The sequence below is a fragment of the Castor canadensis genome, chromosome 11 (assembly GCF_047511655.1).
Source record: "Castor canadensis chromosome 11, mCasCan1.hap1v2, whole genome shotgun sequence".
In the NCBI taxonomy this organism is placed as follows: domain Eukaryota; kingdom Metazoa; phylum Chordata; class Mammalia; order Rodentia; family Castoridae; genus Castor; species Castor canadensis.
Genome location: NC_133396.1, coordinates 1,220,124 through 1,245,583, shown reverse-complemented (window position 1 = coordinate 1,245,583; position 25,460 = coordinate 1,220,124). Strand labels below are relative to the sequence as shown.

General features: G+C 54.9%; 3 protein-coding genes across 13 annotated transcripts; all 3 read right to left on the bottom strand.

Moving 5' to 3' along the window:
• Window positions 1-409: 409 nt before the first annotated feature.
• Window positions 410-6,456, bottom strand: Sirt7 (sirtuin 7). Of its 3 annotated transcripts, XR_012438401.1 has the most exons (11): window positions 6,305-6,456; window positions 6,093-6,230; window positions 5,902-6,006; window positions 4,183-4,253; window positions 4,012-4,084; window positions 3,086-3,184; window positions 2,778-3,014; window positions 2,601-2,681; window positions 2,312-2,418; window positions 1,754-1,839; window positions 961-1,101 (listed from the first exon to the last, which is right to left on the bottom strand). XR_012438401.1 is itself a non-coding variant. In XM_020188013.2 (10 exons), exons 1-10 carry the CDS (start codon window positions 6,398-6,400, stop codon window positions 903-905), a joined length of 1,206 nt encoding a protein of 401 aa, XP_020043602.1. In that variant the 5' UTR covers window positions 6,401-6,456; the 3' UTR covers window positions 410-902. The 3 variants fall into 3 exon arrangements, 2 of the variants coding, with proteins under 2 accessions (XP_020043602.1, XP_073900961.1); XM_020188013.2 differs by lacking the exon at window positions 1,754-1,839 and having other exon boundaries at window positions 410-1,101; XM_074044860.1 differs by lacking the exons at window positions 1,754-1,839; window positions 4,012-4,084; window positions 4,183-4,253 and having other exon boundaries at window positions 410-1,101.
• Window positions 6,457-9,724: 3,268 nt separating this feature from the next.
• On the bottom strand, window positions 9,725-15,118 carry Mafg (MAF bZIP transcription factor G). 7 transcript variants are annotated; one of them, XM_020188146.2, is made up of 3 exons: window positions 15,050-15,118; window positions 11,310-11,372; window positions 9,725-11,202 (listed from the first exon to the last, which is right to left on the bottom strand). In XM_020188146.2, exons 2-3 carry the CDS (start codon window positions 11,343-11,345, stop codon window positions 10,750-10,752), a joined length of 489 nt encoding a protein of 162 aa, XP_020043735.1. In that variant the 5' UTR covers window positions 11,346-11,372; window positions 15,050-15,118; the 3' UTR covers window positions 9,725-10,749. The 7 variants fall into 7 exon arrangements, with proteins under 7 accessions (XP_020043735.1, XP_073900964.1, XP_073900962.1 ...); XM_074044863.1 differs by lacking the exon at window positions 15,050-15,118 and adding an exon at window positions 14,535-14,752; XM_074044861.1 differs by lacking the exon at window positions 15,050-15,118 and adding an exon at window positions 12,660-14,450.
• Window positions 15,119-21,030: 5,912 nt separating this feature from the next.
• Window positions 21,031-25,398, bottom strand: Pycr1 (pyrroline-5-carboxylate reductase 1). 3 transcript variants are annotated; one of them, XM_074044858.1, is made up of 8 exons: window positions 25,351-25,398; window positions 24,869-24,993; window positions 24,575-24,645; window positions 23,739-23,918; window positions 23,314-23,535; window positions 23,017-23,109; window positions 22,681-22,844; window positions 21,031-21,796 (listed from the first exon to the last, which is right to left on the bottom strand). In XM_074044858.1, the coding sequence occupies exons 2-8, from the start codon at window positions 24,933-24,935 to the stop codon at window positions 21,637-21,639; spliced, it is 957 nt and encodes a 318-aa protein (XP_073900959.1). In that variant the 5' UTR covers window positions 24,936-24,993; window positions 25,351-25,398; the 3' UTR covers window positions 21,031-21,636. The 3 variants fall into 3 exon arrangements, with proteins under 3 accessions (XP_073900959.1, XP_020043625.1, XP_073900960.1); XM_020188036.2 differs by having other exon boundaries at window positions 25,328-25,394; XM_074044859.1 differs by having other exon boundaries at window positions 23,739-23,843; window positions 25,328-25,394.
• Window positions 25,399-25,460: the final 62 nt, after the last annotated feature.

Genomic DNA, 25,460 nt, shown 5'->3' with positions numbered 1-25,460 from the left:
GCGCGTGACCAATGGCGTGCACCTCCAAGCCCCGCCCCCTCCCCCGCGGCCAATAGCGGGCGCCACTAGGGTGGACCCCAATTTCGCCCGGGGACCCAGCCCTGGCCAATGGTACCGTATACACCTCCCAGCCCGGTCCCTGCCTCCCGCCCGCGCGACCAATGGCGCACGCTGTCCTCCCGGCCCCGCCCTCAGGCCACACCTGGCCTGTGCGCAACGTCGCTCACCTGGAGCAGCGGGAGCACGTCGTTAGCCCCGGGCGCCTTCTGCGCCGCTGCCTTAGCGAACACTCTTGGGGACCGTACCAACCACGGGAGTTTTAAGCAAGGCCTGCGTGGCTTGGTCTTAGACTCAGTGAGCCCGCGCACTGGCCACTCGATGAGCAGAACAGCAGTCATTCGGACACGAGGACGGTGTAGAGATATTTAATAAGAATAAGAAGGTCTGCTCAGAGCCAAGGCTCAGAACCACCCCGTTGCCGCATACCCAACACAGAAAAAGGTTTCTATAAAGTTAACACTTTTTAGTAAGAAGTAGTAGAAATAGGAGAGGCCCTGAGAATAGCCTGGTAAGTGAGGTAAAGCAGCAGTGGACTCCTCTGCTGGCCAGACCCAGGACAGATCCAAGCTGTGCTCACACAAAGGCCTTGTTGCCACCTCTTTGTATGGAGGCAGTTAGGAGGGAGGTGTCCTCAATGGTCAAGCCCGTATTGGGGGCAACCACAGCAGTGCAAGGGGGCTTCCCACAAGGACAAATGGCTAAAAAAGTCACTGTGAAGTGTCACCTCCAAGAGTTCACTAGACTCCATGGGGGCAACCTGGCCTTCACAGTGACACTGGCCCCTGAACAAGAGTTCCTTCCAACCACCTGCAAAGTGCCAATTGCTCTTCATCAACACCAGGTTATGTTGCTTTCTTCCTTTTTGCACGTTTTGCACAGCCCCTGCCAAACCAGCCCCCTAAGATAGGGGCTGAACTGAGGGGGGCACCCCGATCCCCAGACGGGGCCTCCTCTCTGCTTCTGCACAGTGACTTCCGACTGTGGCTATTTTCTTCACCAGCACGCAGGGGGGTCGCCAGGGAGAAGATGGGGTCCTGCCACCTAACAAAAGGGAAAGCTGCATCAGGCATGTCTGAGAGCCTCTCACAGTCACAACCCGCCCCAGCACAGGGAAAGCTGTCTGAGGAAGTCACCTGCCTTCCCAACCCTTCCCTCCCTGCATCTTAACTATGGCTGGGCTTTGTTTGGTAGTATCTGCATTGTCTCCAAACTTCAGAAGAGCTACGGGAGGTGATCTGCTTGGGTGGCAACTCAAAATCCAGAGCCTGCCCTAGCTGGCCTCTTCAGGACTCGGTGTCTCATCCACTATCAGTGGCCTGTGCACACATGGGGAAGGGGGTGGGGGAGGCAGCAGTAGCCTAAGGGCACCTCTGTCTTCAGGGACAAGTCTCTAGTGACTCTGGGTCCCACCTTTCGCTTGTATTGCTGGGGCAGGGGGACCAGACCCTCTCCCCTTTCTCAGGCTGCGTAACAGGGACAGGAGGGAAGGGCAGCTGACTAGGGAAGTGTGGCCTACAGACTACGTCATGAAGAAATCATGTCTGATAGAGATGTAGAACCACATATTATAAACATAAGATACAGATAAGCACTGGTAAAGAAAATGAGCTAAGTTAATGTAAAAAAAAGAAAAAAATATATATATACAGGACACAATAGGCCCACGTCACAGAACACCACAAACATAACATACAAGAATTGCCAGGCCCAGAGGTGAAGGGATCCTTAATTTCTTGAACCCTTTGATTAAAAGAAGTTACTGATTTCCCCTATAAGACCCTGAAAATTCACAGAGAAAAAAAGTGTAAACTTTTTACTCAGTACATGCACCAAATCTAAATTATCACAAATTCTGTATTAAAGCACAGTTTAAGCTTCCCCCAAATATGTCAACTCCCAAAACCAAGGACACTGAGATTCTGTCTGACCAGAGTTGCAGAGTCCTTGTCCCCTCAAGACCCCTTTCCACCCAGGTTTGTCTGAGGTTAACAGGGACATGGAGTGTAAAACACTCTGGCCAAATATCTCTCCCAACAGAGATTCTGGGTACCACACCAGCCAGAGCAGAAGTGTGTACACATGGAGTCTTGCCTTGGCCAGTCCCTCTGGAAGCCACCATGTTTCAGTCACACTTCAGACAGCACTCAGAATACCTCAGAACTTCCTCCGCACTTGGCTCACAGGGGAAGACAGACACGGCCTACTACACAGAGGAGCAGAGATGTGAGGCCCTGGAGCTGTGCCTCCTCACCTGTAGTAGAGGGGGATCTGCAGGCCCAGCTCATCCATAAGAAGCTGCATTACATCATCACACTTCCCATGAAGCTTCAGGGCAGCCCAGTCATCCTTCGGGGTCCACTGAAGACAGGAAAAGTGAGTGAGGATACCTCCCAACTCCTTGTTTCTGTAGACTGGTCAGCACTCCCCAGGCACCCACTCAGGTCTCTACTAGACCTCCAAGATACATGAGGTGGCATGTCTCCTGGCTCTTCTGACCTAAGGCCCAGGTCTATGGCTCCAGCTCTGGGAACCCAAATTACCTGCAAGTTCACAATGTACAGCTTGGGCCGCCGGCTGGGGGGCTTGGTCATGCACCAGAGGCGGGGATACTTCTTTAGAACCTGTGGAAATGACAGATGTGGCACAGGCATATGAGGATAATGACAACTAGATGGTTTGGTAGGCAGGGGTGATTTCATGGTGTTGTCAGCCTGTACCTTTAAGCTGGATCCCAAACACAGGATTGTATCTGCTTTGCTGGCAGCCTCAGTTGCCGCCTCCCAGTTCAGAGGCTGCCCCAACGTCCCTCTCTCCCCAAAGTGCACAATCGTGTCCCGGAGCTGAGCCCCACACTTGTGGCAGGTCCGGCCTGTCTGGTGTCGGTGGAGGGCGGTGCGCTCTGTCACATCAAACATGCGTACATACTCCCTGTTGGGGATGCAGGAGGTGCAGACCTAAGGACAAGAGGCACAATGAGTGGGACCCTCCTGTCGCTCAGGCCCTGTGTCCCCCTGGGACTGCTCACTTCGATATACATGTTCCCATGGAGCTCTGAGATGGCCGTGCGTGGCAGCCCGCTCCTTAGGTGGAGCCCGTCGCAGTTCTGGGACACCACATGCCGCACCTGGAAGGCAGAACACGGTGGCAGCTCAAGAGGGGGACAGGGAAAGAACCCTTCTGAGCCCAGTCTGGCCAAGAGGTCCCAAGTCCAGGGGCGACTGCAACCCCATAGAAAAGCTTGGGAGAGCAGGGCTCTGGTGGCTCACACCTGTAATCCTAGCTATTCAAGAGGCAGAAATCAGATCACAGTTCAAAGCCATCCCCAGGTAAACAGTTCTTGAGACCCTATCTCAAAAAAAAAAAAATCACAAAAAAAAGGCTGACAGAGTGGCTCAAGTGCCAGAGCGTCTGCCTGACAAGCATGAGGCCCTGAGCTCAAACCCAGTACCGCCAAAAATAAAGAAAAAAAAAAAGCTTGGAAGCTGGAGCACAAGGCAAATGCATTCTAACAGGAGGGCCCTGTGATAGCAGGTATCGTACTCTCTCCCTACCAACTGACACAGCCAGGAGGGCAAGAGATTGCATTGTCCCTGCAAAGCTGGGAGTGGCTTGGGCTCTGGTAAGGGCAGAAATGGCCCAGATCCATATCCTCTCTGGGTCATTCTGTTTCAGTTTCCCAGGGGCTCAAGCAAACCTGCCCCTTCCCCACTTGGATGAGGGTACTCAGCAGAGGCTTCCCATAAGCCTCCCCTGCGGCTAGTGAGATTTCCAAGGCCCCCAGCCCTGCAGATGGGCAGGAGCTGACTTTTCTTCTTGGAGAAGAAGCACGAAACAGGGCTCTGACCCACTAGGGATGTTGATCACAGTGTGAAATGGGAGGTGGGGTGCAGCATCCCCCTTGGCTCTCAGGCTTGACCCTGGGCAGGTATGCTGGCTGCAGCAGGTTCTTACCAGCTTTTGCTCATGCAAACGGGCGATGCTCATGTGTGTGAGGGTAGGCTCTGCCTCACTCAGGTCAGCAGCACTGCCAGGCAGAAGGGAAAGCAGAGGTGAGGGAGCTGTGAGTAAGGCTTATACGGCCCCTTCTCAACCATGTGGGAAGGATGTGTGTGAGCTGCTCACCTCACACTTCTCCCTTTCTGCAGCAGCGTCCACACTCCGTTAGGGCCCCGGTAATCTGGGATAGAGGCTGCCTGCACATTCAGATAAAAAGATAAGCCCAGCGAAAGGGCATCACTGTAGGTACTGGCAGAATTCCCCCAAATGGAAGGAACATGCTACATTATAGGCTGGCCCACAGACTGGTTGCTATTCCTTCCACAGATGACCTGCCTGACAATAAGCGGAATTGGCCCTAGCGCAGCTCTTTCCCTCTATCTAGACTTCTCCTTACTGCCTGGCATAGCTCATCCTTCCAGACTCCACAGCCTTGCCATGCTCCAGGAGCCTCTTTAGCACTGAGTACAAACCTGGAGTTTACAGTCACATTGTCCCCTATATGGAAAGGGCAAACTGGTCAGGTTCATCAGCATCACCAGGCCAGGTCACTGCTCAAGCATTTAACAAATGGCAAGCCTCTGGGTGGGGGCACTCTTCTGTCCAAATTCTTATATCCTGAAGCTCTAAATAGTTCCTGTTCACTTATACACAGGACAACCTCCACAGATGAGAGGAACTTTATCTAATTTTCCAAGTTTCCAATCTAGTGAAACAAACAGATCCTGAGAAGAAAGCAGAAAGCATCCAGGATCCAGGTGTCTTTGCATTCTCTTCTGGGGAAGAACTGTATCCTCACTGCAGCTTAAACTCTGAGAAATGCCCACCCTGATCCTGACTCTGTCACATTCAAGACGGGAACCTCAGACAGTAACATTAGGATCAATCTGGCAAGCCACAGGTGGCTTTTAGTTGCCACTGGAAGCTTTGTGAGAGATTATATCACTATTGCCAAATAACCACAACTGGGTTTTTCCATGTGGCTGTAGAGAAGACTCCCAAATCCTCACACTGCAGGTGCTTGTGAGCACCTTACTTGTTCTTGTGACTGCACCTCTGCTGCTCTCCATTTGAAGTGCTTCAAACCCTCACTTTCTTCACCTGTAAATCTTACCCCTTCAAGGCCCAGGTTCAATGCCACACCCCAGCACAAGCCCATAGCTGTGATGGGCTTCCCAGCTCTGAGTACAGTGTTGCATGGATTTCTATGACGGTGAACCTGAAGTCAGTTTCAAATTTTGCTTGCTTGCTCACAAGCCTGATTGTTGTTACCAAAGAGCTTCTTAAGGGCAGAAATCACCAGGCGTTCATCTCAGCTGGGCCTACACATAACCAAAAACTTCACACTTGTGTGATTACAGTCATGATGTGCCACACTGTCAAAGCTACTCATGTTCCAGATCCCAGAATAGCTTCTTGGTGATGCCCAGGAGAGTGCATTTCTCTTCATTACCTAGTGTATTCCGATTCTCCTTGTCTTGCTTTCTGTTTACCTTTCTTCAAGGTGGGAAAAGAGTACAAGGAGTGAGGGATCAGGACACAGACTGGGCCAATCGACTGGCTTCCTTAATGGCAAGGCAGTTGGCTACTATGCCTTGTTCCTACCACTGTTCCTTTTTTGTCTTTCACTGGCTGTAACGCAGATCAAGCGTTTCAAAGTCTTTGCCTTAAATTTTAAATCGAGTCGTCTCGTGTGTCTTTGAGACAGGAAAGCAACTTGGTCCTGCTTTAGAGGCGTCTTGGAGACTGGGTGCTTAGCTTACCCAGCCCAAGCACTGTACTCTGCCTCCCAGAAGGGGGCGCCCCTGGCCCGCCCCGGCCCCGCAGGCCCGCCTGCCTCCCTACCGTGCTGATCCCCGCGCCTGTGTAGACCACCAAGTATTTGGCGTTCCGTACGGCGCCGGCCAGCTCCCGGACCTTCCTCCGCAACTCCTCCGGGTCATCGCACACCTGCTGGGAGCCGGGGTTGGTCATCCCGCCCGCGGCCCCTCCGCGCCCCCACCGTCCGCTGCCCGCCACCGCCGCGCGGGACTCGCCTCCTCCTGCCGCCGCTTGAGACCCTCACGCCGCCGGCTCCGGCCCTGAAGCTCAGTCACCAGGTCCTCGCTCTCGGCCAGTAGCCGGCCCTCCTCGGCGCTGCGCTCGGCCGCCGCCTTCCTCAGGATGCGCGACACCTGCGGGTGGGCAGGCAGGCGGGCGGTGAACGACAGCGCGGGCGGGCGTGGGCGCGGGGACGGCGGCGGCCTACCTGACGGAGGCGTTCCCGCTGCTGCTCCTCCCGCAGTCTCCGGACCCTCTCTGCCGCCTTGCGCTCCGAGCGGCTCAGACCGCCGCCGGCTGCCATCTCTCCATGGACTGCGCTTCCGGCTTCCGCTTCCGCCTCGCCCGGCAACCGCGCGTGCGCATGCGCGCGCCGGAACCGCCCCCGCCCCATCCGGCCTCCCGCGAGTCTCTCCAATGAAGCACCTGCAGGTCTCTTTAAAAGGCGTTTATTGATCATATACAAAATAAAGAAAACCTTATATATCACAAACATACACTATGTACAGCAATAAATACCCGGGGGGGGGGCCAGGTCCAGCGCCTCCCCTCCTGGACAATAATTTAGCAATAAATACTGCATGGGGCAGGGGTGGGCACCAACGCTCCTGTCCGCGTAGGCCAGGTCCCCGACCGCCCTACACTGGTGTGGGTACCCGGACCTCACCTTGCAGGAGCCCCTCCCACTTAGATCTTTAAGGACCCCCCTCCCCGCCCCAGCACATCTCAAGAGTAACTCCCAACCTCCCCCTGGCTTCAACCCTCGCAGGGCAGGCAGGAGCTGATCAACTCTGTTTGGACACACCTCTCAGAGCCAGACCAACAGAGCTGGACAAACGATAGCCCTTGTCCTGTTGCCCTAAGTAGCCAGGAGAAGGCTTTCAGTACCCACTCCTGTTTGGTTAAAGGTTTCAGGGACTAGCAGAGGGAACGGGAGGAAGGGCAGGGCTGGGACATGAGGTTGCTGGAGGGGCCCAAAGCCACCAAGAACAAGGAGGTCTCACAGCTCATGGAGACACAGTCTCTTGAACACTTCACCTCAGACTTGAGGGTCACCCATGGAATCAATGCTACTGCTCCAGGGATATGGTGGAAATGTGTGCAGCTGGCCCAACAGGTACAGGCCATGAGAAGCTCAAGCACACTCTGCCTCTGCGTGGCACTGACTACATCCACTGTTCTCCACAGCTGCTCCAAAACCAGACAGACAACAGGAAGGTGAAAACACGCCAAAAAAACAAGTATTCAGTGGCTTCTTGGGGGGGGCGGGGGGGAAGATCACTAACGTGTTGGTTCCTTTCATCAGACCACAACCTAAAAATGTAACTCAAGATCCCAGAGTGGAAATGGTGCAGCAGGCTGGGGCTCAGGCTTCCCAGCTGTGGATGGGAGTTTTGGCCAAGTGGTCACTGCAGAGCAAGGGAAGCAAGGACATGGCCTGAAGACTGTTCCAAAGCTGGCTGTAACTTATCAAAGCTGTAAACCACCAAGGCTGCTCAACAGTCAAGGTGTGCACACAGACCTGAAAAGTGGACTAAGAACAGTCTGCAGGGAAGCTGGTGCTGGCAGAAAGCCCAGCATCCAACACAGAGCAGCCATGGAGTACCCACACTAATAGTAGTGTCACCCAAAGCAGCAGCCAGGACCACAGGGAGGGCTCCCAGGGGCCATACTCTAGCAAAAAAGCTGAGCTGTTCCCGCTGGGTTTTTCTCTGAAATCTGAGTGTCTACACTAGAGTAAGGGGGAAGGTGGGACAAAGTCAAGATAAGAAGAAAGTTGCACATTATGGTTTACTTAGCGAACAAGTTTGAGAGACCTGGGTTCAGCCAAAGTCCTCGATTCGCTGTGTCAGAAAAGTCGAAAGAAAGAACACAATACCCTCACAGCAGGAAACAGAAAATAACAAGGATCAGAGACACAACCAACAGTCACATGTGGACACAGCATTTACTGTCAAGAAATCAGGGTGAAGGGAAGAGTGGAGTGGCCCTGCAGGGCTGACTTGATAAGGAACAGGAATACCTCCCAGACCCAAGAACCGTTGCTGCAAATCCAAAACCCATGAAATGAAGCATGGCCTCACCAACTCCACAGGCATCTATAAAACAGAACCAAGATCTGCAACTTGTGTTCAGTACATGCCCCAGCCTCAACCTCCTCTTCCTTACCCATACTATCTCTGCATGCTCCAGCTTTGCACTTGGAGAGTGATGCTAAGCAATGCACCACCACCCTTCCAGGACCAAAGGACATGGATGGCCTGTCCCTCTCCCTATTTTAGGGATGTACATGGTTCATTCAAACTCTGCTACTATAGCCAGTATCGGCAACTCCTCTTGATTCCAATTAGAAAACCAGAGGAGTAAGGGGATGAGGTTACCAAGCAACATAGCCAACAGTCAAAATTTCCACCTGCATCAGCCTCAGGTACTGAGTATCTGAGCACCTTGAGCCAAAGGAGCACATCAAGATGCCAGGGCTAGCAGATGTTTTGCTCCCATAGCACTGCCATGCTAAGTCAAACTGTGTGAAAATCCTACAAGACCTTTAGTCTTTCCTCTCACCAGCCCACACTTCTGTGCTTTTCAAGGATCCAGGGCACCCAGAGAAGACACCAGCAAAGCTGGCAAGAGGCCAAGAGCCACGTGGCCAGACAGGGCTGCAGCCTCTGGCAGATGGGCACCACCTTAGTCACATGCCCATGAGGAGCTTCCTGAGCCAACCCTGGAAGACTGGTAACTTCCAAAGGGTAGCTGGGGCAAGAAGGCAGGCTCAGACCCTGCAGAGAAGCACCTCCGAGTCAAGCAGTGGATCCCGGGAAGACACAGATCCCAGAGGGAAAGCTGCCAGCACAGACCAGCAGGAAAGTGACAGAGCCGGCCTTAGAGTTAAAGCCCTTGTCTGGCACTGGTGGAGCCCCCCCAGGCCCTCACAGTGAGGAAGAATGGGCTGCCCTATGTGGGGTCCCTGCCCATTCCACCTGGGAAGCAACACACCACAGCACAGAATCTGATCAGGGATAAATGGGTAGAAGGACTCGGAACCCCCAGGTGGGTGTCCCAGCTGAGGCCCCACCTGAAGCTTATAGGAACAAAGCTGAGGCCAAAAGGAAGACAGCCACAGACAGCTTGGCCACAGTCCTGTGGGCACCCACAGTGACTCCTTGGTCCCTGCAATGCCACTACCCAAGGCCATGGGTGGTGGATGTGGAAGCAGCACGGGGGCTCCAGACAGCCCTCCAATTTCACCTACCCTGCCCAAGCCCCAGACACACACACAAAGCCAAGGCTCAACAGGAGTAGGAGTGGCAGAGGAACAGCAGGTGCTGAAAGAAAACAGGCTGGGATGGTGGCAGACCCCCATGCTCTGATGGAGTAGGTGCTGCCTGGGACCCTGGCCCAGCTCAGGTCCAGCAAGCCAGCAGAAGCAAAACCACAAATCCAAAAGAACAAACACAGAAAACACACAAGGGACAGCCACAGGTCAAAGGTCACCAGAAGCACCAGCACTTTACGGCTGCACAAAACCTCACCAGGCACTGACGACACCACGGCACCGGCAAGAGACGGAAGCAGGAAGGGCAAAGGAGTAAGTCACTTTTGGTACAATTGCAAAAGAGATATCAAAGAGGACGGCCTCTGGTCGGCTCGCGGCTTGGCTTTTTTTTTTTTCTTTTTTGTCTTTTTTTTAAACTAAGTTTTATAAATAATGTCTGATAACTCTGTGTATATAAAAACTAAACTCCAACAGCCACAAAGAGTTGTCCATAAGTTTACAAGAAAGGGATTTTTTTTTCCTTTTTTAAACTAGCAAAGTTTCTACTATACTTTCTTTCCTTTTCCATTTATACAGTCAAACGTTCTTTCTTTTTTTTAAAAGACAATTTTATAAATACTCTGCAGCTCTTTTTTTCTCTTTAGCTCTTAAACATATAATTTAATAACTTCGTAAAAGGAACTTCTCTTTTAAATAAAGGGCTATATAACCACACAGATAGGTCATGTAAACAGTGACACCGGACCCATCGCAGGATACACTGACACACCCTCCAAACACACGCACAACCAGTGACTTGGTCTTGTTCAGTGCACTGTGTCAGGCTGGAGCACCACAGCCCCTACCCCAGTGCCCAGGTTGGTGGCCCACCCATCCAGGGCCCTCAAGGACAGCCCACTCTTCAGAGCAGAGCCCATGTCTTTCTTCTAGGCCAAGATGAGCTGCCCACCTGGGTCCTTCTGAAGAGAGAGCCCTTGAGTCCCATTTCAAGTTGGCAGACAGGATGGCCTGTGGGCCACCTGGGAGGACAGTGCAGAGGGGGAGCCCAGTGCACCTGCCCACTTGCTTTCTCCTCCATTCCCACAGTGCCCAGTCTGGGCTCCAAGCCCACACAGCCTTGGTACAAAGGGGTTAGGGGCAACCCAACATCACCGTCGAACTGACCAATCCCAACGTACAAAACACACGTACGACGACAAGGATGAGATCAAAGGGGCTCAGCCCAGTGCCCCTGGGGTGCAGGTTGTGCTTTGCAGGGAAGGGATGGGGGGGGGATATGGAAAGGAAGAGAAGAGGAGGGGAAGAGGGACAGGGCTGCCGACTTTGCCATATGCCTAGTGGCCCCTCAAAAACCCGCCTGGTAATTACACACGTCCCTACGATCGGGCGTCCGTCTTGGACTTTACTATCGTGATGACGCTGGTGGCGGCCACCTTGCCAGGGACCAGGGGCCCCAGGCCAGCAGCGAGGGGGCCCCGAGCTGGGGCCACAGGGCTACGGGCCACGGTCCTGGCGAAGTTCTGCAGGGCCTCGTACTTGGAGCGCAGGGCATCGAGCTCCAGCTTCATGCTGGCGTTCTCCGAGGCCAGCTTTTCCACCTCCTGCTGCAGCTCTGCCTTCTGCTTCTCCAGCTCTTCCTTCTGTGTAACCCTCTTCACTCGGCAGCTGGCTGCGTAGCCACGGTTCTTGAGGGTGCGCCTGCGCTGCTTCAACTGGATGATCTCCTCCTTGGACAGGCCCCGCAGGTGCTGGTTCAGCTCGCGCACTGACATGGTCACCAGCTCCTCATCAGTCAGGCTGGTGCCATTCTCACCTGGCTCCCGCTTCACCTGGAGGAGCATAGCATATAGGGTCAGAGCTCATCAGAGCCACCCACTCCCATCCCAACCCAGTCCCGACCTCCCCCACCCCAGCCTCCCCATCCCTACCCACTCACCTTCAAGGCCTTGTTTCCTTTATTAGGGGTCGTCATAACCCGGGGGCACAGTGAGCAGGTACTCTGCAAGACAGAACAGAGGTTAGCACCCCCCAGACTACCTACCACCCACAGCAGTTCACAACTGCAAACTCCCTCATACCCTGTCAGGGAGCCTGCAACCCAGGTGCTCAGTTCCCAAAGCTTTGCCCCTCACCTGCTCATTCCCCTGATATCTGACCCGAGGACAGCCCTTGGGCCTTGCCTCTCCTGAGCTGGGCTGCTCCTGGTGGTCCTGCCCCTAGAGAACCAGGGGGGAGATTTGATGGGGGAAGTGGAACTGAAGGCTGTGCAGGAGTCAGGGGCAAGACAAAGGGGCAAGGGGAGAGATTAGAAGGACTAAGCCGCAGGAGGGGCAAGCCTAGAAGGAAGCTGAGCTTTAAAAATAACCCCAGTGCTGCCCCAGAGCACACTGTTCCTGGCGAGTCACGCTGACTCAGCATATCACCTCCCTCCCTCCTCCCTGTTGGAGCTGCACTCCTGCTCCTGAGGCCAAGCCAACAGTGCCCCAGGAGGCCTGCTGCTAGCAGGTGAGGGTCAGCCAGGGATCCTGTGTGAGGGTACTCCAGGGTCCTACCTCCTACAGCTGCTTCCCCTAGGCTGGCCTGGGACAAAACCCCTGCTCCCCAAGGATTGGGGAGTTATCCCTGGGTATTCGGGCACAGGAGGACTGGTTCGCAGCACTGGAAACTTCTAAGGTTGCGAACAACCTTCCGGCCAGCTCTGGCTCCACTGTCAGGGAGTCCCTTCACCTTCTAGGTGGCAGGCAATCCAGCTGGAAGGAGCTGACCTGAGGCCTTTCCAGCCCTCCCTGTCCACCTCCTCTGCAGATGGAGTAACCATCCGGTGGCTTTCGGTTGCAGCATCCCGTGCCCCTGCCCCACCCACCCAGGGTGTTTCACAAGTGCCCCTGCAATGAGCCACTCAAGGGATCTATCTAGCTGAAGGCAGGCAGGAGTCAGCCCCTCTGGGTCACCAATTGCTCTCTGGCTCTCTACTCAGGGTCAGTGACCACAGGGCTAGGGAACAAAAGCAAAAAGGCCACATCTCACTGGCTGCTCCTCTGGCACTCAAACTTCACTTTCTACTTTCTGAAGCCCTGCCAAGTACATTTTTGTACACCTAGTCCAGGGAATTCCCACTCAGCCCAGATCCTTGGGTAAGGACCTCTCCCTATCCTCTACCCGCTCCTTTCCAGGTTAGATGCAGGGAGAAGAGAGACTGCAGGGCAAAGCAGACTGCAGTCTCTTCCGAAGAGGCTATGAGCTCTTTAAGCAACTGTGGGCTGAGGCAGGGTTGGGGGTTTCTTACCCTCATCAGAGGAGCTAAAGTGTGGGCCAGGAAGGTAAAGGCACATGTTTCCATTAAAGTGGAGACCCTCCACCTCAATCCAGTCTCACAATGGGAGGTGAAGCTACATGCAAAAAGTAGGCAGTGGAAGCCAGAGACACCCCTAGAGCCAGGCTACCAAGAGCATCTCAAGAGGCAAGAATCCTTCCTCATCAAAAGGCAGGAGGAGACCAGAGCTAGAGGTCAGAAGGTCTTTTTGGCCACATACCCACACCAGGAGCCAGGCCCACCCAGCAGCAACTGGAGGAGCTACCCTGCCTTGATTCAGGTCAACCCTTTGCTCCTGCTCTGGCAGGAGCTCCCTCCCACCCTGACTGCAGAGCACAATAACGGTGACTTCCTGAGGAGATCACACAGAAAAGTGCCGAGTGTGGCGGCTGGGAGCTGAAAAGTGCCTCCTCAACAGATTTCACCCTCTGCAGAAGGCCTGAACTCAGCACAAGTGCAGCCAATCGCCTCCTGATCAAAGGTGTGCGTGTGCATGCTTGTGTGCATGCATGTGCATGGTGGGGGAGGGGCAGGTCTCAGCAAAGCCACTGCTTCCAGTTGCTTGCTGGCCTCTGGCACACTGACTGAGCAGACAGTTTTTGGGGAGGGCTGAGGGATGGCTCAAGGCACCTTCTTAAGTTTGATGAAGGCAGTCCCAGATGCTGGATGATCAAGGACCAGACTCCTTCCCATCTCAGCCCTCAGGTCCTCAGGTAAGACCTGGGACCAGGCACTCTTCTGCTACCCACATAGCTGAGTGCCTCACTGAGGAGGCACTGATGGTCACCAACCCATTCAGGCTGAGAGCCAGGTATGGGCAGCTCCATTCCATCCCACTGGACTCAAACTCCAGCCAGGACACAAGTCAGGAGGCGAGACAGTGGTCCTTGTTCCTTCTATGTGGCCTACAAACCTCAGTGGCCAAAACTCCCAGGCAGAGGCAGCATGGACTCTGGCACACAGAAACCACCTCTAGAAGTCCTGGCCACTGACGCTGTTTTAATCTAAAACTTAATTTTCACTAAAGCATAAGTGACATCCTCTTTTCAGGACCATGAATTTTCCTTGGGCACAAAATTCCACCCCAAAGCAAAAACACATGGCACCCATAAGCCTCAGGAGTTGGAGGGGCACCCCTGAGGGCAAACCACAAGGTCAGCCCAAGCTAGTCACGAAAACCTGACCAACAGAGGCAGCACAGAAGAGTGAGTGCCTGTCTACCTCGGGAGGCCAGGAAACACCCCTACACCCAGGGAAAGGTTGCTCAGGCCACACCACCTGCAAGCTGATACTTTCCAACAGTATCCAGGCAAAAACCAGGGCAGACAACCAACAGGGCACACTCTTTTGGCTAACTTCAGGCAACACAGACACCATACCTCAGGCAGGACAACTTTGGAGTGATTCTTCACCTGAGCCTGTACCCTTAGGCTCTCACTTGCTGTCTAGATTCCCCCCTTTACTCCATGCCACCCACCTCTTTCTCCCAGTCTTCTCCGCCCAGGGGCTGCCCAGCCTGGCCGGCCAGACCAGTCACAAGGGAAGCCTGCTTCCCAGCCTGCCTGGCTCGGCCCACCTAAGCTCCTCCCCTCAGCGCACTCCGAGAACTGTTTCCCAGTTTGGGGAACTGCCCTAGGCGTGGGACCAGGGCCAGCAGCCTGAGCGGAGTTGCCCGGGAGGGACGCACAGGCCCGGGGCTTCACCTTCCAAAGCGGGAAAACCTACAGCGTGCTCCCCCCCCCCACCTCCTCCAAGGCCGATGCCTCCAACTCGCAGCTCGGCCAAACTCAAACAGGGACCCGGCCCCTGGCCCGACCCTATCGCCAGCCCCTTTGCCCTCCCACTCACCGCTACGGCCTGGCCCGCTGGCCTCGGCTGCGGCCCCCGGCCCCAGCCCAGCGTCAGCAGCCGGAGCACCCAGTGACCTCATGCTGATGACTCAGCACGTCTCCACTGGGCTTGCACGCGCGTGGCGAGCCCAAGCCGCACAGAAGGGTCTCCCCGCCGCCGCCGCCCCTACCCTAGCAGGCCGGTGGGGACCCCCGCTCAAGGGGACGCGGACAGAAACTTGATGAGTCAGCAGCTCGTGTGGCCGCCCCGCACGACCCCGCCCTTTCCTCGCCGCCCCCCACGGGGCGCCTGGGGTCCGCCGCGCGCGGGCGCGCGTCCGCTCCCGGCCTCGCCGTCGGCCAGTGCCACCCGCACCCGGACGGCAGACACCAAAAGCTGGCTCCTAACTAGCGGGGAAATCGAGGCACGGCCCGCCCGCAGGCTGCACGGCAAACCCCCGGCCAGGCCCCGTGGCGCTGCCCGCGCCGCCCGGAACCCCGCGCCCGCCACCCGCCCGGCCCCCGCGCACTCACCACACTGCGGGCCCGGGCGGGCCGAGGCGGGGCCGGGGTGGGGCCGCACGCGCTCCGGGGCCGCGCGGGGCTGGGGCCGGCGCGAGGGGTCCGGGCCCGGGGCTGGGGGGTCTGGCCGCCTGCGCGGGCCGGGCCAAGCGCGCTGGGAAGGCCGGGCCGGACCGGGCTCGGGATCCGCCGCCGCCGCCGCCGCCGCCGCCGCTCCTCAGACGTCACATGATGTTTGGTCACGTGGGCTCCATTCATGAAGCGGCGACGCGGCCGACTGGGGCTTAAAGGGGAAGGCGCGGCGGTGGCGGCGGGTTGGGCACGCCGCCATTGCGCCTGCGTAGCCCAGCGCCGTCGCCCTTAGCAACTAGCGCCGCGCGCCCATCCTCGGCGAAGTCTCGCGGGACTGACCCGGGCGCGCGCTCCGCCGGCCACGCCTCTGCCGGGAAGCCGGTGCTGAACGCAGGACAGGTGTGCCTGGGACCCTGTCCTCGTTCAGCCTGGGTCTGGACCTTAATGGACACAGGCTCGCCAGAGCCGCGCCTCCAGATCTCCACACGGATTCAAGCCCGAGTCGGAGACATTCAGAGACAAAAACCCTCATGGTGTTTTCATGTTTTTGCACCGTTACCTCATTCGTTACCCGGTTTAGCTGTGATGCTTCCTGCCATCTCAGATGACGCAGCAGGCTGGAGGGGACGTGGCTGTTTAGGGCCACAGCCAAGACCCCAACCCGTTTCTCGGGGTGGCGCCAAGGTGCAATCAGTAGACCTCGGAGTACACACTCCTATGGCTCTGATCCCGGGACCCTACGCCAGAGATGTCACTTCAGGCAGCTCCTGAGCAGTGTCTGAGCATAGTAGGCATGCAGTTGAATTAAGAGTTGATTTTGATATTGGTGATGTGGTCATGGGTGAGCTCTTCCTGCAGGCAGACAACCCTGGTGCCTATAATCAGCAGTCAGAGAATCAAGTTCAGGGCCAACCCGGGACTACATGCCAGAAACTCTCAAAAAAAACTAAGAACTTTCTGAATGAAATGCACCTTTTCTGTTCTGTCTCATGGACATCTGTCTAAAACTTTGCTCCAGATCTATTCTGCTCCTGCCCTTTCTATAAGGAGACCCGACTGGAGCTGGCAGCATGACTCAAGTGATAAAGGCCTAGCCTATCCCTGAGTTCAAACTCTAGTACTGCCAAAACCCAACAAACCAACCAAACAAAAAACACTGCTGTTGAAAATTCCCAGAGAAAAAGGTGACAAAAGGAAATAAGGGAGATTGGGGAGATCCAATTTTATTTCCAGTTTCTGGACTTTGTACTCAACCTTCTCAGGTTTAAAGCCAGGTAGGGTGATCCATCCTGCCAAGGGATGAGAAGGTAACAGAAAGAGAGAGGACAGGTTGGGTTCTCTGGGATTCAGTGCCATTGAATAAAGGATGAAGGCATGACAAAAGCCAACCCAGGGCCCGCAAAGCCATCCATACTGCCTGTCTCCAGTCCCTCAGCACTTTGTCACTGTCTCCTGTGGAGGGTTGTGGGTGGTTCTTATCTTATGTGCTCCTCAGGGAAATGAATAGGGATCTTCATCTCTCTGTCCTGTACTGATTGTAGCCCAAGTCTCAGAGAACATAATGGTTTAATATGTTCATTGCATGATTTCTTAAACCCTCAATGTTTTTGCTTTGGTTTTCTTTTTTAATGAAGTGGAATGTCACTATGTTGCCCAGGATGTCCTTGAACTCTTGGACTGAAGAGTAACTGGGACTCCAGGCACACACCTAATGCCCAGCAAGCCCTCAACTATTTTTTTTTTAAGTGCTACAGATCAAATTAGGACCTTGTGCATGCTACGGAAGCACGCCGGCACTGAACTACACCCCCAACCTAGCCCCTAAGTTTGAGTGCATTCCCTTCTTCTTCCTCCTCACCAGTGGGTGCTGGCTCAGGAGGGCAACCATCAACTGCTCTCCTTGTCCTTGCTCTCCTTGCCCAAAGGGACTGTGAACTGGGTGCATCTCTGGACTGTGAGTTCACAGCCCATGCAGTGGGGACCTGACAGGATGCAATGTCACATCAGGACCCCACCAGTTTAATTGTGCTTTCCTGTCCTGGTGCCTTCAGCTCAAGTGTCATAAGGAAATACAGGCCATGGGTCCTGGGGCAAGGGGCTGCTGCAGGATGGACCATCACTGAGCTGATCCCCTCTCATGTTGCCATGCCCCTGGCACTTCACTCTTCATGCATTGAGTCTGGCTGTCATTTACATGTTGGAGGTGACCGAGAAACTAATTTATGAATCAAGTTTACTGCTATATCTTCTTTCATTCTCAGAAACGAGTCTTACTACCCCTCCTTGCTGGACACAGCCATGGGCACCTCTTTACCTCTTGGGGAAGTCTTGAGAATGTACCCACCCAGGGCGACAAAGAAGGCCTACAAATCGTAATGAGGGCTCAATGCAATAGTGGGGAGGGTGGTTCTGTGATGCAGGGCTGCTGCTTGTAGACAGACAGCTCTGGACCCTGGCATTGGCCCTGAGGTCAGGTGCTGCATGTTCTGTTGCCCAACCTGTCCTCTGGAACTTATGCAGAGGAACACATTCCAAGAGACAATCCAGGCTCCAGAATCTTCTTTAGGGTGGGTAAGGTCCTGACTACCTCTAGAGCAGTGATGGCTGGGTTTATTTGTATGTGTGGGGCTATTGAAGGAGAAGAGAATTTGTATGAAAACAGCCAAGCCCCCAGGACTATCTCTGGTCCAGCTAGACAGCCTAAAGACTATCTGTAGTTGATGAAGAGCAGAGCTGCCACTAGAATACTCATCTCACCTGCCGGAGAGCCCCAAGCCAGCTCCTGACATAGGCCCCAGGACACTTGACCCTGAAAATAGTGGTGGAGCCTTGCTTGGGTGAAGCCCATATAGCTACTGGGGCAGTTACAGGACTATTTTTCTCATCAGAGCAACACTGCAAGAAGAGAGGTTTTGGAGCAACCCTGTCAAATATGACACAGGCATCTCCATGACTAGCTTCAAGAACTGTGGCTCAGCCAGGTGCTAGTGATTCACACCTGTAATCCTAGCTATTTAGGAAGAGGTCAGGAGGATGTTGGTTCAAAGCCATCCCAGGCAAATAGTTCATGAGACCCTATCTCAAAAATATCTAACACACACACACAAAAAAAGGCTGGTGGAGTGGCTCAAGGTATAGGCCCTGAGTTCAAGCCCCAGTACCGCAGGGAGGGAAAAAAAACCCTAACACAAAAAAGGCTAAGTGAAGTGGCTCAAGTGACCACCTGCCTAGCAAGTGTGAAGTCCTGAGTTCAAACCACATTATCACTAAAAAAAAAGAGAGAGATTGAGAGAGAGCCATGCACGGCTCAGGGGCAACACTCAAGCTCCCTGCTAAGGCCTTCTCCAGCACCTGTTCCTTGCTGCTGTTGGGTGCTGTCCTCCTGCAAACACCTCTCCAATGTCTTCCAATCCCATAGTCTCTTTTAGCCTGGACTGGATCCTCCATGGCTGGGGGGCTTTAGGACACATGGGACATGGCTGGTATCCACACTCAGACAGGGGCCAGCCCTACTTTTTCTTTCTCCAAGCAGAGAGATGGGCCCATTCCAGCCCTCCCAGGTGGCTGTCCCCCTCTCTGCCTGGCCAGGGGCAGCTGTCCCAATTCTTCTGAAACCTGGCCTGCACAAAAAACACAGACAGGCCAGCCTGGCGTGGGAACAGATTGATAGTAGTGGGCAGGTCAGGGAAAAGTGGAGGGTAATTTAATCAGAGGGGGCCTGTTCTTCCACCAGGCTCCCATAGCCACTGTCCCAAGTTCTGTTCCATTTTGGTGGTTTCCAGGGCTGGGAAGTGTCAGAGCTAGCAGCAATGGGGCCAATAAGATACTGTCCAGCTGACCCTTGGTCAATGAGGCCCCTGAGATGGCTCTTTTGCATGATGGCACTGCAACCCTTCACAGCCAGCATTCCCAGGTCTCTTAGCCCCCAGAGCTCAACTTGCTCCAAATCCACATAAAATACAGCGGTTCCCTGCCAGGCTGGGGTCTGTGCTCCCTCTCAGTGGCTTTCTGGCACTCTTCTACCTGCAGCCTGCCCAACCCATGTCACAATCCTTCAGGCTCCATCTGGCTATAACCTAGTCCCATCTCTGGCTTTTCCTTTAATCAGGACTCGGGGTACCTTGCCTGCCAATCTGGCACAGTCTTCACTGGTGAGGTTGGCACAAATGCCTCTCTTCCAAGTCTAGATGGGAGCATTATTTGATTGGTCATTGCTTACCAGTCAGTACCCAAACAGGGACTGACTTTGACTCGAAAGGAACAGGCAGGCCCTAGGGCAGGAATGTGGCTTCTGGGACAGTCTCTTCTGGGGACACCGCTACTCAGGCGAGCTTGCCAGGGTCTCCCCACATTGACAAGCACTCTCTCTCAGGGCAGGGATGATTCTGGCTGCTCATGGCTGTGACACTAGGAAGTTCATTGCCAAGCCCAGTGCCCACCTCTGCCCAGATAGCATGGACTGTGCCAGGGGCCCAGGCTCAGGAGGGGACTGAAGACAATCCATCCTGACAACCCACCTGGTCCTCTTGGTCTGGCCCTGACTGTGTCCCCCAAGCTCACCTCCTGGGTGGTCAAATCCCATCCTACTCACCATCACCTAGAGTCTGTACCTGGGGGATGCTCAGTACGCAGGAGAACTAGGACTCTGGAGGCCACCATTGTCACTGTTTGGTCTTACCCTCCTGTGCTGTCATACTTCCTCCCATTTTTCCTCTCTGGACATGTCTTTTCTTAGATTCAGTAAGCTGCCTTCTTGTCCCAAAGTGCCCAACTGGCCCTGGTACTGAAGTGGCCAGGGGAAAGCGGAGAACTAGAATGAGATCCTGCCTTTAGGGCTTTATAAGCTCTCCAGCCCCATGAGGGAGAGCACCTTGCCTGGTGGTCCCCCTGCATACCTTACACACTCGCAGCTTCCCTTATGGGAGCATGTCACATCTGGAGAGAGGGGCCCTCACCTTCCTGCCTCCAAATTCAGTGACTGTTTGTTAACTGAAGAAACAAGAGCACATCTGCTGCTGTTGGCAACCCAGCAGCTCTTCCAATCTCGCGGACCCTCATAACTTTATGTGTTACCTTGACTGGGCCAAAGGGTGCACAGACATCGGTCCAACATTATTCTGGGTGTTTCTGCAAGGATGTGTTTGCATGACATTAGCTTTTAAATCAGTAGACTTTTTTTTTTTTTCTTCAGGTTCTGGTGTTTGAACTCAGAGCCTCACACTTGTTAGGTAGACACTACCATTTGAGCCACACCCCAGCCCTAAATCAGTAGGTTTTCACATTAGGTAAGAGTAGCATTAATAAAGCAGTGTACCTTGTCAAGTCAGTTGAAGGCCTGAACAGAATAAAAAGATCAACCCTCTGAGTTCTCCAACATGCAGCCTCAGACTTATCTGAAATGACTTTTCCTGCCTATTGGTCTGTGAGCTGGAACATTGCTTGCCCTGTGTACTGGGTCAGGGTCTCCAACTCGCTAGCCTGTCCCACAAATTGGACTTATGAGTCACTATCATCAAAAAGGCCAATTCTTTATACTCTTCCTTTATGCCTACATGTGTATCCTGTTGGTTCTGTTTCTCTAGAGAACCCCAATATCTCCCTGGAGGGTTCTTTCCTTGCCAGGAACCTGGCTCTGAGTAGCCTGGACCAGTTGGTGAGACTACCCCAGACAGCTGGATGGGGTGGAGGATATAGAGGCTGGGTGCCCCTTCCCATAGCCAACTGCCAATCTCTGCCTATGGTACCAGCTTCCAGGCAAGTCTATGATGACTGAGGCCTGCAAGTTCCTCATCCCTCTGCCCTCTGGGTGACTCAGCCCTAGCCATGGCTAGCTACATGAGACTGCAGGGCTCGGCCCTCAGTGTGGCACACACAGAGACTTCTCTCCGTAGGTGGCTAAATTACTCAGGGTACTGGGAGTTTTGAGAAACCAATTTATTCAACCTAAAGGGTTGGGAGAAAAATGATAGCATCCAGTCAGTCAGGTTAGGAATGGGAGCTGGTGACCTGAGTGTGCTGATAGCCAAGGAAAGCTATCAGCTACCCAAAGGGAAGGGGAGGCCCAAGCTCCAGAGGAAGCCATCCTTGCTCTGGGCTGACACTTAGAAGATTCTCAGTGGTAAGAGATGTGCCCCTCTCTGGCTAAGACCCTAGCTGACCCCTGGACTGACCTGGCCATGGGCAGCTGCCTGCTATAGGAGTATTCTCTGTGGCCTCAGGCTAGAGACCCCCCAGGACAGTAGCCTCAATCCTGGAACATTAAGTGGAAAATGGAGTGGCCAGGTGGCGTGGTATGGGAGTCTGAGGCAGACGGATCACTTGAGCCTAGGAGTTTGAGGCCAGTAAGACCTCCTCTCAAAACACAAAACCAAATACGAGTCAGGCATAGTGGCACAGGCCTGGCTGGAATACTAGCAGTTGACAGGCTGAGACAGGAGGATCTCAAATTTGAGGCCAGCCTGGACTACATAGTGAGACCCTGTCTCAAAAAAACCAAGTGGAGAGCAGAAGGTGGTGAGCAGCATGCATCAGTCCTTGCCTGCCGGGGCCAGGCTACAGGGCAGTGGCTTGGTGTGGCCAGAAGACAGAGAGGGCCCTGCAGAGGATCCCAGCTTCACCTTGTCCAGAACAGTCTTCTTGATGGCAGCAGGTGAGACTGTCTCCTGGTCAGCCATGGTCTGCAGCTCCCTGGAGAGGTAGTGAGGTGTTGGGCCTAGGCTCCACCTCCTCCCAAACCCCACAGCTCCCACACCAAGTAGCCTTAGGTAGTGCTGGGCAGTCACTCCACCTCAGAGTTTTGCACCTGCAATCTCCTTTGCCAGCCATACCTTTCCCCACCAAAGCTTGTCTCCATTCTCCATGGCTCAGGGTCAGCCCACTAGCGGCTTGGCAACCGCAGCCTGAGCGCTCATTGCTTGGCGAGGGGTATGTTTTTCCTTCTATTGTCTCCCCTGCAGCCTATAGCTCAGCCCTGGGGTCATGTGGTGGCACTCAGAAATCTGTGGGTGCTTACACTATAGGGTGGACACTGTGTGTGGCAAGAGAGATGCTGCCAGTCCACCCTGCAGACCTGAACTTGGGCAGTGACTCTACCTTAGCCAGCTACAGGATCCTGAGCAGCTTGGTTGTTTTTCCCCCACCACCAATTCTCACTAAGCTTTACTTGTGCCAGGATGCCGCTATCTTATCTAGCTCACTTAATCCTGGCAAGAACTCTAGAGGATCCCTAATGTACCACTGCCCCTCTGGCCTGGCTCCATAGCTGTGATGATGATGAAATGAAACTGCATGGGGTCGGTGGCGGGGTGGGGGGGAGGGTTGGCGCTGTATGCAGGCCCAAAGAAGTCCTCCAGCCACATGCGGACACCACCTCCTCACAGCACAACAGAATGGGGTGAAGGGCACTGCAAACTGTGACCCTTCCTTAAACCTTGAAGTTCCCTGTGTCCTGCCCAAAGGCAGGCCACAGCTCAACAAATAACTGCTGAGTGAATGAGTGAGCTGCAGCCTGCAAGGCCAAAGCTCTGGTGTGTTGGAGTGGGGAGTGAGGAGTGGGCAGAAATGGGGCCCACCGTGTGCGGATGCAGGAGGCCTCCACAGCGTTGATGAGAAGGGAGCGGAAGCCCCCACTCTCCAGCACATGCAAGGCATGGATAGTAGCCCCACCGGGAGAGCAGACGTTGTCCTTGAGCTGGCCCGGGTGCTGTTCTGAATCCAGTAGCATCTTGGCAGCTCCCTGTGGCCACAGAAAGGGGATGACAGCAGTAGAGTGGGGTATCCACTGGTCTCTGCAGGACACTGCCCGCAGCCACCACAGCACCTGCTGAGGCCCCACCCATCTGTATCCAGTGCACCAGCCTTGGGGTTGGTAAAAAGCAGCCCAGACTTGAGAGTCAAGAAACACTGACCAAGAGGGCCTGGGCCCCGAGACGGACTGCCAGGCGTCGTGGAAGCCCCATCTTCACACCACCATCAGCCAGAGCATCCAAGGCTGTAAATGCCTATGGGGAGAAGGCACCCTGAGACACTGCTACAGTCTCTGCTCCTCCTCTGGGGCCTAGAGTAAGGAGCAGGATGGAGCAGGAAAAAGCACCAGTTCCCTCAGGCTCGGAGCCCCCACTCCAGCTCTCCCAGAGGAGCCAAGGACAGAAGTATCCAGAAGCCCTGGAACTGCCCAGCTGCCACCCACTGATCCCAGCCCTCACATAGGCAGGGCCACTGCCGCTGAGCCCTGTGACTGCATCAATCAGATCCTCCTCCACCTCTGTGCAGAAGCCCACACTGCCAAGGAGCTGCTCCACCAGCTTGCTGTCCTCCACCTGGGCATGACTTCCTGTGGCATATACGGTGACCCCCTCTCGCACCACAACTGGGGTGTTGGTCATGCAACGGATGACCTTGGGGGCTGGCCGATATGCTGTCAGCTTCTGGAGGAGAAATGGGTACATTCGCCTGGCCTCAGCCATCTGCTCTCATACCAGGTGGGTATGTGTATGGACATACACCCCCAACCAAGCATTTCCATAAGCCAGGCCACCATACCCCAATCATAGACAGAGAACCCAGGCACTGAGAGCAGATCCCCTGACCACTCACTCCACCCCCTATGGGCCTGGCCGACAGCACACACCTTCTCAATGGAGTTGATGGTGACACCAGCTGCACAGGACACCACTATGTGCCTGTCCTCAATATCAGCACCAATCTCATCCAGTATGAAGGGGATGATGTGTGGCTTCACAGCAAGGAAGAGCACGTCACTGTGCTGCACGGTCTCCTTGTTGTGCAGCGTCAGGTTCACCCCTATCTTCTACAAGAGTACAAGGCATCTCAGCCTGCCTCAGGGGCTGTCTGCTCACAGAGCCTGGCCTCCCCACCAAGCCAGGAGTCCTATATGTAGAACAGCCCAGGGGCTGCTGGGTATAGGCTAGGCTGAGGGCTCAGAACCCCCTTAGCTGCCCTTCTTACCCAGAAATGAAAGAAGCATTCTGTTCTGGAAAACGTGTCCCTTTTGTAGACAGAAAAGGGACATTGTATCCAAGCTATAGCCCTGGCTCACCCCACCTTTGGCTGCAGCATCCAGAGACCTCTGCCCTCCAGGTATAGGTGGTAATGTCAAGCAGGGAGCCAACCGTCACTCTTGGACCTGAGCTCTCTCAGCCATGGCAAACTGAAGCTGTATTTCACCCCAGGTGTGTCTTGTCTGGCCTCCACCTGCCTGGTCCCCAAAGGGCTTCTGCAGTGACTCCTACTCAAACTTTAACCTCATCCAGGGAACCCTATTCCAGACCAGCACCCTCTCCCACCAGCCATACTCATGATGAGCAGGGTGAGAAGACAGGGTCTGGAGATACCCCAGCCTAGGATGGCTCCTCTCACTGGAGCAGGGGTCTACAGCACAGCCTCTTATTCCACCCAAGGCTCATCACTGTCAGTGCTGACTTTGACCCTTCACCCAGCACCTACCCTGAGAGCAGAAACGGTGGTCAGATCCATGTCTGGGGAACTGGCCATTATCTTGTGAGCAGCCAGGACACCTGCAGGGGACAAAGTTCCTCCCTCCAATCCAGTTCTGGCCTTGCTCCCCACATTCTCAGGAAGATGACTGGAGAGAACTTCTACACCCTGCCCCAGAGTAAGTCAGCAACCCTGAACATATGGCAAGTGTCATTTCCCACAGGAATCAGGCCCTGTAACCCAGCCCCTCCCTTCAGCTCCCAGTCCCTCCCATTCAGCCCCCTCCCTGGCCCCAGGGTCTACCTGCTGCTGTGAAGCCCTTGGCCAGGGCAAAGGCCAGCTGGCCAGCCCCAATGAAGCCCACGCTCATGATGTCTGGAGGCCCAGCACCTACAGCCCTCAAAGCTGGCAAGGGTTCTGCAAGGCAGCTGGGGGAAGACAGGCAGAATGGATGGCAGGAAGTTAGATGGGCAGTACCAGGCCTGGTCACTCTTCTGGAAGCTGGGCGTCCCTCACCCCGGTCGCAGCCGACCTAACTTTTCCTGTTATTGCCGGTCCGCCCCCACCCAGAAACCGTCCCGGTCCTCCTGCCCAGACTGCAGTCCCTGTCCTGTTGCTCAAAAGCCTGAGTCCTCTGAAAGGGGTCGAGAAGCAGCAAGAGAAGCGACTGAGAATAGGGGAGGACCCAGCGCCCAGCGCCCAGAGGCCCCCTCCACGCCAGAGCCCCCAACCCATCTCCCCTAAGCCCCCAGCCGCTGCTACCTGGGTGGAGCAATTCCCGCTACCTGAACGCGGCTCTTCCAGCTACAGCACGGCAACCGCCACGCGGCACCCGCCGGCCACGCCCCCGCCCTCGCTCTCTCAGCCAATCCACGGTGCGGCCGCCGCGCGCTGG